This window comes from Trematomus bernacchii, unplaced genomic scaffold, assembly GCF_902827165.1.
Source record: "Trematomus bernacchii unplaced genomic scaffold, fTreBer1.1, whole genome shotgun sequence".
Taxonomy (NCBI): Eukaryota; Metazoa; Chordata; class Actinopteri; order Perciformes; family Nototheniidae; genus Trematomus; species Trematomus bernacchii.
Genome location: NW_022988098.1, coordinates 5,826,599 through 5,837,350, shown reverse-complemented (window position 1 = coordinate 5,837,350; position 10,752 = coordinate 5,826,599). Strand labels below are relative to the sequence as shown.

At 39.4% G+C, this 10,752-nt stretch overlaps 1 protein-coding gene across 1 annotated transcript in view; it reads left to right on the top strand.

Annotated features, from left to right (window-relative positions):
* Positions 1-4,748: 4,748 nt before the first annotated feature.
* Positions 4,749-10,752, top strand: part of cntn3b (contactin 3b) — a 56,881-nt gene continuing 50,877 nt past the window's right edge. Inside the window, exons 1-2 of the mRNA XM_034121823.1 lie at positions 4,749-4,824; positions 10,261-10,397. Of these exons, the coding sequence (XP_033977714.1) occupies positions 10,343-10,397 (55 nt within the window). The 5' untranslated portion in view covers positions 4,749-4,824; positions 10,261-10,342. The remainder of the gene's footprint in view (positions 4,825-10,260; positions 10,398-10,752) is intronic.

Below are 10,752 nucleotides of genomic sequence, written 5' to 3'. Positions count from 1 at the left end.
GAAGCTTTGTTTCGTGAAATGCTGGCAGAGGGTGTGGCCTCTGGGTATTCACACGTCACAGTACCCAGAAAGTAAACAATGGAAAATGAGAAATCTCCAACGAGGCGTTTTGGGGAGGTCTTTTCTGTGTTAGAGTTTTACTCGCTACAGGGTGTACTTTGAGGGTTTTTGACTCTGCAGACCGTTTACATGCAGAAAAACCTTCATAACACACAAGGGGACGGGTAATAACCGGAAAAGCATGACATGGGACCTTTAAATATATATTTTAACAGTACTACTGTACCAAGTTAACATGATCTCTGTTTTTGCACTTTCTATTTCCTGTTCTATTTTGTTTACGTGGCATGTCTGTTTTAACTTTGTGTCTTAGTTTGTTTTCCCGCCTTTTTTATCTCATATACTAATTCATTTCACCTGTTCGCCATTAGCCCTGAAACGGATGGATTATACCTCCATTGCCTTGAAGCATTGGGAATTTAAATTCTAATAATTTTGGGTCAGCATTCATACATAATTGTGAAAGGGTGTGCAGGCAAAAAGATACATTAATCAATGTGTATATGTTTGTTGTAAATATTTCTTTAAAAACACACTAAGCAGCACAACTAACATGCCCAGTTTGTAGCATCTTCAGGCAGCCATATATATTCTGAAAATAGCAATATGACACATGCAGTAATGACTTTTTCAAAACCACGCAAAGAAATTGAGAGTTCAACGGTTTGTAAAACGTCAGACTCTTTTCTTTCTTCATCAGAAGTTGAAATGTGACACTTAAAACGGAAAAGCATTGGCGTGATGATGTGACTAAACATTCTACTTTAAGGATTTTAAAACAGGTTGAAACACTTAAGATCTGACTGATCATTCCTTTGAAATGTACATAGTCTCCTCAACATTTAAATGCGTCAGAGTTCAGATTCAGATATAGACTCTCTACCCGGGTTGACTTACAGTGTCTTCCTCCAGGACACTTCAGCAGGTCTTCTGCTCTCAAACGCTCGTACGTGTACAATGTTTTCATTATTCATTTCCCCACCTTAGTTACCCGTGGGTGAAGCTGCATTATCTGCTGTGGCAGCCTCATATCGCTGCTGACCTTGAACTGTCATTTCTTTCAAACACAAACCCCCCCCCCAATCCTGCCCACCTCTCCACAACCAATAAGATACCAAATGACCTTAATTAATGGCATTTCACCTCCTTTGCATTTCCCATCAGTCTCTGTGAATCCCCCCCAGAGCTCTCCTGTGCCCAGAAACATTAAATATTCATATCTCCATCATTTTAATATTTAAGTCAATCAAATGGATTGCACTAGATAGAACTAACATCAATTATCTTTGCAGAGATAGGGAGATTTATTTAGTGTGATGAGTGACAGGTGGGGAAACATAAGGCTGGATGTCTGCAGATCTCATTCTTCTTTCATTTTTCTGTCCGTTTTTTTTGACGACAATGAGTCTTTCAACTCTTCCTTTGGCTTGAAAGAAAATTCTTGGCACATGTGATGAGGAGTTTTGAAAAAGAGATATCCAGTCTTAACAAAAGGTGTCACAATACCTTTCACAGTTGCTGACAACATCGGAATTACAAACGGTTTTGCTATTGAAAAGATTGTTGTGGATGGAATGTCTTGAAGAGCAAAAGTGGGAGACCTTTTTTTCTATGTTATGACAATGAGCTTCACATTTTGTAATGTTTTGGCTTCTGCTCTACAGCCTGAAATAAGGGTGTGCTGTTGCACATATTCAAAATCAAGGCCACACATTTAAATGATATGCGCTTCTTTTAATTCGAGAAGATGTACGATATCTCCGTTGGGAAGAAATCTTGTTCAATTTGAGCAGTTGACCCTAAAAAAGAATGGGCTCTTTCAATTATTCAGTATACTGATTCATTATATTGCTTATCCGATGTATTTAGTATCTGAACTGACTGGTTCACTTCCTTGTGGTAATAAATCAAGGATATACACAATATATGCTGGATTAAATCAGGATCATGCAGTGATGATCCTAGGAGCTTAACTGTTCTTTACAGCTTCCCAATGAGATTGAGACAAGTCTGAACTTAATTTGTTTTCCTCTCCTGTATTGGAAAAGGTACAAATTAGTTCTCGGGATATTGAGAAAATAAAATATAAAATATTTCTGATCAAATACCTTGATATATATAAATATATTGAGACGTATATAGCTTTAATTATTTGTGCTTTTGCTAAATAGGTCCACTATTAGATATGATGACTAAGTAAAATCAGCTAACAACTTTTCCTGGAAATAGGGAAAATACACTTTTGCAAAAATAATAATTATCTAAAACAATAGCTTGTCTTGTATCACAATATTAATATAATATTGGTACATTTCCAGGACCTAGTGTAAATGTGTCTCTTTTTGAGTCCATTTTAACTTTTTTTTTGCTCCTGTGAAAAGCAATGCCTTTATTTCTTTTCGGCACGTACATTTTTGTTGTTGTAATAATGGTTTTGATCACAAGAGGCTGTTGTGCATCACTTTCCCATTCTAAAGACGATCAAAAACGTTAATAATTCAGTCCTACATTCATGATGGAATAGAGAACAAGGGTAGTTTTTCTTAAAAGGAGGACTGCTAACAGTTTTAAGGTCACATGAAATATGTTTTAAACATGCATACATACAGTACTCGTAGCTCTGATGTGTAACATACAACGTGGAGGCGTGTGGTGCAGTGGGTTGTGCGTTGGTGTTCGGATCAGGGGTCAGAGGTTCAAACCCCACTGCATGTTGTTGTGTCCCTGGGCAAGACACTTCACCCCAAATTGCTCCTGTGGTTATTGTCCACAGTATTGAGTATGTACTGTAAGTCGCTTTGGATAAAAGCGTCTAACGAGTAACATGTAATGTAATGTAATACAAGAATCACATATCATCAGTCCTTATGTTAATAAGCATTTGATTGAACACTGTTGCAAAATTACACTTAAAACTGTCTGTTGCAACATAGACAGGTTTTATCTGTGTAATTATCTACCACATTTGTACCTACTGTACTGTATAAAGTGCAGCAGTGCATCCATCTCACTCTCTATCAGAGGTGGAAGAAGTACTTTTTTACATAAGTTATAGTATACTACAGTGTAAAAATACTCAGTTACAAGTGAAAGCCCTGCATTCAAGATCGTAATTAAGTAAAAGTACAAAAGTATTAGCATTAAAAAATACTTGAAGTACAAAAAGTAAATGTACTCATTATGCAGATTGGTCTATTTCAGCATTTTAAAATAATGTATTAAATTGTTGGTGCATTAAAGGTAGGGTAGGTAAGTTTGAGAAACCGGCTCGAGATCGCTAGAATTTGAAAATACACAACCGGAGAAAATCTGCCACTTCCTTATAGAGCCCCTCCTCCAACACACACGAACGCGCACATGACCAATGAGGGCACGAGATAAGTTTGTGCACAGATGGAAGGCTGACAGGCAGGTAGGCCATCCAGTTATTTTAGCCGGGCCGGCTAAAATGATTGGTCGTACTTTTTACAGTATTACGACTTCCACAGATGACATTTTTTTATGGATTTTTTGTCAAAGCACTTAAGATATTCATTGCTATCGGGATGTTAAGAGCATTCCATGGAATATAACAAAAAGTGTATCTCGAGCCGGTTTCTCAAACTTACCCACCTTTAATGTAGTCATCCTTAAATGTTGCATTGGGGCAAGTGGGGTTTATTTGAACTAAATGATTTACTAGTTAGTAGGTTAACATTTAATAATATATGATGATGATGTATGAGTTTATTTATATTTTGGATTAATAACCTAACCTATAGCCTATAACTAAATACATAAAATATATTTAGTGGAGAAAAGTATAAAGTAGCTGGAAATACTCAAGTACTAGTACCTCAATAGTTTACTGAAGTACACATAAGTAAATGTACTTGGTTACATTTGACCACTGCTCTCATTAAGGCTGTATCTGAAGAATACAACATGTGGGCTCATTCTACATCTAATACAAATAACCGTTGATGTTTTTAATTGATTTTTAAAAGCCTCCCTTTTTCTCTAATGCATCACTTTTTCCCCATTATCTCCCGTTCTTTCATTGATCAGCAGAAGCTGCAAATCAGAACACAATCTGCAAAATCCCCTGCATCAATTAACCACAAAAACACTTTAAAACTAAGATGAGATCGTTTGGTTACTGTGAAAAATAATCAGGTGTTGTTCATTTTCATAATGTCCTCCCAAGCATTTTCTCTTTATATTTCAATTTCTTTATACACACCTCATGAATAAAATCCCTATAAATCAAATTCCCTCTTGGTTCCTGCTTTTGATATCGACATATATCCGGGAGATCAAGTGGTCTCTCCCCTCTAGCAGAGGAATGGCAGGTGCCCATAGGCTGGTGGCGCATTACTGTGCTGCGATGGGTGTTTTTCTTTTTTCACGCGTCACCAGTGGGCGCTTCTTCCTGCGTACAAAGAGAGCAGAGCCCGGGGATGCGCACAATGTGAGAGTCTCTCCGCTCAGAGGCTGTCCTCTCTGCTTCTTCTTGCCATCATCTTGTGGAGTGTAATACCGGAGCATCCCGGGTGCAGCGCGGATCAACCCCAACTCCCTGACTCTGTGTGGGATTTACCGAGGAAGGGGCTGCAGTCAGTCCCATCCTCGCACTTTATAGACGGAGCAGAATTAAGAGCAATCCGGAGCCTCTCCTCTGGACCAGAGTTACTGAGAGAAATGTCATCCGCTCACTAGAGCCACACTAAAACTGACACTGGAATACAATCAAAGCAGTTGAATGGAGAGGAACAAATAGAACAAGTAAGTATGCTTTTTTTTCATTCCCTGCATGAACTTTGTTTGAAAATTAGTTGCAAATCCAATTTGATTTGCATAATAAAATAATCCCTGTGGTTGTATCTAATGATCTACATCGGGCAGTGTGTGCATGCTGATCGTGGGCACACATGCATGCTGCTGATAAATGCATTTCTACTCGAGTCCCAAATGGTTTGCTTGGTCCTACTGGGAATTCTACTGTTGGGGCTCATTTCCCTCATCTAGGACAAAGTCCACATGGTGCCGCTCTGCTCAGTCACACAGTGAAAGAGCACCAGGAGGACTGGAGGAAAAGCTCCCTGTAACTTGTTTTAAGGCAATTATTCCTGCAGAGGAATAGTCTATGTTTTAGGATTCCTCCCCAAATTTGGATTTTATGTCATAATATTATGATATTTCCAAGTAAATCTCAAAGGGTGATGTTGCAGCCTGTAGTGTTATTTAAGAAATGAGTGCAATATCTCAGCTCCATTCATGCAATTTCGCCTGGAAAAGCAAATATTTGGCCACCAGTGGTCTCTATACTTTTCCCCCTCCCCACCCAGACTGCAAAAAGGACAGACCCGACAACATAAAAAAAAAAAAAAATGCTTCAATGTATCCTACTATTCAGCAGGGATGGTAATCACTCTCCCTCTGTTCATGTTTATTTATAGATCCCTCACAAATATTTTTTACCAAATGAGAGGTGAAACGTGTTTTTGAAGACATGCAGTGAATTATTCTATAAGGCTGTGCGGGGATGAGTTTGTGGCACCATTTGCTACGAAAAGCCCTTTTGATTTGAACCTGAGTGGCAATTACACCGCACTGCCAGATTATTTTTCAACAGAGGTTGTGAAATGGATTGAATATAATAAAAAAAGAAATGTAAAGAGCCTGCGTGAGTGTCTCCTGCTCCTCATGCTTGACCTCCAGTCATGGCTGTGTCTGGGATGAGGATCCAGGGGATGTGCCTGGCTGATGATAGGGTTGAGAAATGGATCGCTGCTCCCCTCTCCTTTAAGTGCACTTACTCTCCTGCCCCGGCGTTAGGCAGCAGCTGAGGGATGCAGCCGTGTTTAACATAGGAAGGATTCACTGGGGGAGACCGGCTGTCTTCCAGGGATTATTTTTCCGCATGAAAATACACAGCTGTCTCCAGAGCGTCCTGCCCAGATGTTTATCCATACGTGGTAAAAATGTAGGAAAAAAGACGTTAAAAGTTAAATGACAGCTTTCTTGCATTGTGTGAAAACCCTAATATTTGAGCCTAATGTTTCGGCCACATAACTCAGGAGGTACAGCTGGATGGAAAGGTTGTTGGTTCACTTTATAAGTAGCCTATATAAGCAATATGTGAGTTATGCTGACTTGTATATGAAAAAGTGCTTTGAGGGGACTGGAAAAGCGCTATGTAAATGCAGTCCACTTAATGTCCCTGCTTCTCACTGGAGTGAATAAAGCGGTTTATTCCCCATGTATTCATCGCTGTATGCTGTCCCCCGGCATGCAGACGTGACCTTAGTCACAGTTGTAATCATGCTTCCTTATTCATACATGCGTCAGAAACATGTGTGAAGTGGCTACTTGCTTTTCTTTAGCTTGCCTGCAACATGTAGGAAAAATCTCAGGAGAGAATATGCACACAGTTCTTTCATCAATGTTAATGTAACAGCTGGTTGGGTTGCAATTACATGAGAAGCCTTTCTGATTGAAATGAGCCATGAAAACATCTTATTATCACCTAAGATAATGCAAAGCTATGACTCAACCAATACCCAACAACACTTTTCATCTCACAATTTCGCTGTATCCTAAACCGTGAAATGCAGATATTAAGCCCTGCCTTCATTTCCTAATCACTTCGCTCATTTCTTTTTTGATCCACCCTGGCTCATGTGTAATAGTCAGGTCTGCAGTTACTCTGAGTGAATTAGGTGGCACCAGTGCACAGCTGATTGTGAATTCTTCATTCATTGGCGAAAGCACAGAGCAGCTGTGTATTCAGATGGAGTCGGTCCCCGGGTGGCGGATCCTCTCTCCCAGGTTCTCTTGCTGAGTGATTTAATGGAGATGGCAGCAGAAAGTCATAAAGACAATGAGTTAGTGGGAATGAATGCATCACATACGGTAGTGAAGTCATACCCTTTGTGCCACTGTTGTGCAATTTTGACAGGTTTTTTGTGTGTGCAGGATCTCATATATCTTGATCTTCCAACTCTGTTTTGTGATCTGAATACAAAAACCTTGAGCCTGCACACAAACTCTCCTCTGCTTCCTCTCTTATTGGATTCTTTTTGCAATTACGGTGCCCTCCGGGGGGGTGAAATGGATGCCTTTAACCACCTTTCCTATCAATTATGTGCCAAACAACAGCCCCTCTAACCAAGAAGTCATCTCATTTACTCTGGAATGCGTTTAGCCAATGACTTCCATTAGATTTAGCTTCTGCGGAGGTGAAAGTGTGATGCCTCATTACATTTGGCGGAGCAATCTTTTGCTCATCATTTCGAGGGAGAAAGAAAATGCCATCTCACCTTCATCGTGCCACGAAAACCCGGAGGGAGTTGTTTTCTGCGTACAGAGTTTTTTTGGGGGGGGGGAATTTTGCTAAAGCTTCGGCTTATATGCAGTTCCTCAAGGTTTGACACTAGTGCAGCTTTTTTGAAGGTCAGAAGTGATGCAATTCTCTGAGCTCTGAAATGGATTTTGGAGCATCATGAGACTCTTAAGCTCTCCTGCGAGAGCCACTGAAAAGCTGTCCGCCGAAATAATTTTCAAGGCAAGGGTGACCCTTCTTACACAATGGTTGGGAGAAAAATGGCATTCCTTTTGGCCTTTTAATGAACCATTAATGCTGACACGAATCAGCTACGATGGAAAACGCTCACAAATGAAAATGTCACTGCATGTTTTACAGGCTGCTGAATGAAGCTGTGCTTAGGGGCAGACATCCATCATATCCGCAGAGACACTGTGCCATGAACTGTGTAACAGCCAACTTGCAAAGAAAGTATTTCCAAGAGATTTTCTTCTCAGGATCTTGAGGCTTCTTGGAGTGATTTGGGATGACGAAGTCGGATCCTAGCAGAAACGACTGGCAGTTAATACTCCTCTCAAACTGAAAAATGCAGCACACATTTTTCTGCTCTGGTAGAATTTCAATCCGTGTAATCCAATGTGATGGGGTTTTAGAGTGGCAAAACGCCCCAGAAATGTTGAAAGACACCAGGAAATCCATTCTAAATCTCTCTGTGCCTGCAATTACACCAGATGAGGAACAATTACCGGCGCCATGAGGGTCAAATAGTCTCCATTAAGTTGTGATCAGGCAAATGTAGATTCTACTGTGTCTGCTCAGCACCACCAAGCTGCTTCGTACTCAGCGATTATCTAGTCATTCTTTTCACGTCAGACCACAGCCACAATCCTTCAGTAACAAGTTTGTGAAACAAGTGAGTGGTTTAATATTTTCAAGAATTCTAAAGATAGCCCTCTGTTAATCCGCATAACAGAGTTGTGTTGTAAGGGGTCGGGATGAATTCTTAATCCTGAGAGGCGTATCAGTTTCTACTTACTGTGATGTAGGTCAGGGCTTGAGCAAAGCCCCTCTTGTGCCACTGATACCACAGTTACAGTCTTATGGCTCTTCCTTTGACCTCCTTATATGGAAAGTTTAATGGCCATTTAGGTCATTGATCACCAGTTAGATTGGATATCTGATGCGGCAATTATTGGATGATCAATCTTTGGGTGTAGGACCACGTGGCAGTAAAAGGTGATGGGGGTGGCAGATATATGCAAGGCAAACATCTTCTAACATGAATATATCAAGATGTATTGACATTGCAGTATAAAGATTGCAGTGTATGTTTTTGGATAGAATTAGCCAATTGGCGATTAGTGACAGACTAATACAACCAGTGGTACTCCAACAATTAAATATAATGTTTCCACAATGAAAGGGAACTCGGGAGGGTTATATTCAAAATATTTTTTTAAATCGGTGCGTCAGAGGCCGAGATGTCCTCACTTGTTTCGACCAAGCTTCAAAACCACTGGATACACACTTCCCATAATGCAACCATTAGCATACTTTCTACTCCACACCAACAGCATGTAAAGCAATAATGTATTTGGTTTCGTATATTTGCCAGGCCTCTGCAGCCTCACCCAAGCAACAAGCTAACGTTGATGCAATGCAATTGTGCTTTTACATCATGGACAAATATACTCACCTTTATCCAAGATTTTTCCATCTGTTGTGTGGAATTAAAAATGTTTAAATTAAACATATAACAGGCCCAAACTGTCAAAACTACCAAAATAAGTAACTGCAATGTATACTTAAAGAGGCCCTATTTTTATTTGTTGGGTTTTCCCTTTCCTGTAATATTTTATCGTGCTTCTATTGGCTAGCGCTTCGACCACTGTTACAGGATTGGCTAAGGGGCGGGACATCTCTAAGTGGTTGACCAATCACAACAGCTAACCCCAGGTTCAAACCCCACTGCAGTCAGCATGTCGTTGTGTCCCTGGGCAAGACACTTCACCTAGGGCTGCTCAATTAAACGTATTTTAATCGCAATTACGATTATGGCTTGCAACGATTACGAAAACAACGTAATCGAAATAATGTTTTGTTTTTCAGTTGAATTATACTTAAAGTTCAGGGTAATCAACTGTTAAAAACATACTGTTAAAACAAATGTTCTCCAATAAATTGATGTTTTCAAAGTAAATCGTTTTTAATAATCGTGATATCAATTATTGACCCAAATAATCGAGATTAGGATTTTTGCCATAATCGAGCAGCCCTAACTTCACCCCAAATTGCTCCTGTGGGGATTGTCCACAGTATTGAGTATGTAAGTCGCTTTGGATAAAAGCGTCTAACAAGTAACATGTAATTATTTCAGCCAACAGTAATAGCAGACAATGAAACGAACCGTTTCTTATAGTTCTCTTGACGTTAGGACATTATGTGTGCATACTAAAATAAATACAATCAGTGTGCTTACATAAAGTCGCCCACTGAAGCCTTTGTTAAAGTATGAAGTGGCATTTTGTAGATTGCTGAAACACAGTCTGCCGGCTCCTATTTATAGTAAAATATGAAGAGTATCTTTTGAGGTCACTCCCTTCCTCACTTCCCTTTAAAGCTGAACATTGAGCTTGTTAGGCTAGATGAAAACATTCCCATTTAGCAGCTGTTCATTCTTCTCTGCCACCTTTAAAAACACATAATCTTCAGGTTCCTGTCTGCTGTTCCCTTCTCAAGATTCACTTTTGCTTCCCTTTGAATATCTCCCGAATAATAAGAACCTATTATGTAACTTAGCAGTGCTATAATAATGTGTTTTTCCTAATGAATGCATGTCGTATTTGGATCAAAATGTCATATTTTAATCACATCCATAATTACTTTCCCTTCAGATTAAAATTCTTGTATTCAAGGGGAGGACATTCCAGTCGCAAGCAATTGGATGAGAGTCTTATTAGCCCTCGGCAACTAAAGATGATGTTTCCATGGAAACAAATTGTTCTGCTATCAATCACCGGATGCCTTGCAGGTAAGATATTTTAACACTTATTATATTTCACTCTCACTGCACTTGTTTGTGTCAGGACAACATCCCTCCTAATAAACGTGGTCCATATTCATTACCATATTATGTTGCTTTTTTTTTTTTAAATGTCACAAACAAAAACAAGTCGGTAAGATTAAAGGCTTCAGTTTAGAAATCAAGTTTCAGGAATAATTGAAGATCCTTAAATGGGATAGAAATGTAAAGAAAACTGCTCCAAAAGATCAACCTTAATCATATTTAATATATCAAACAGCCTGGTTATTTATACACTCTTTCATCCTTATGTTTCATATTGTATGACAGTATGAACTCAAGCATCCCCATCTACAATGAATGA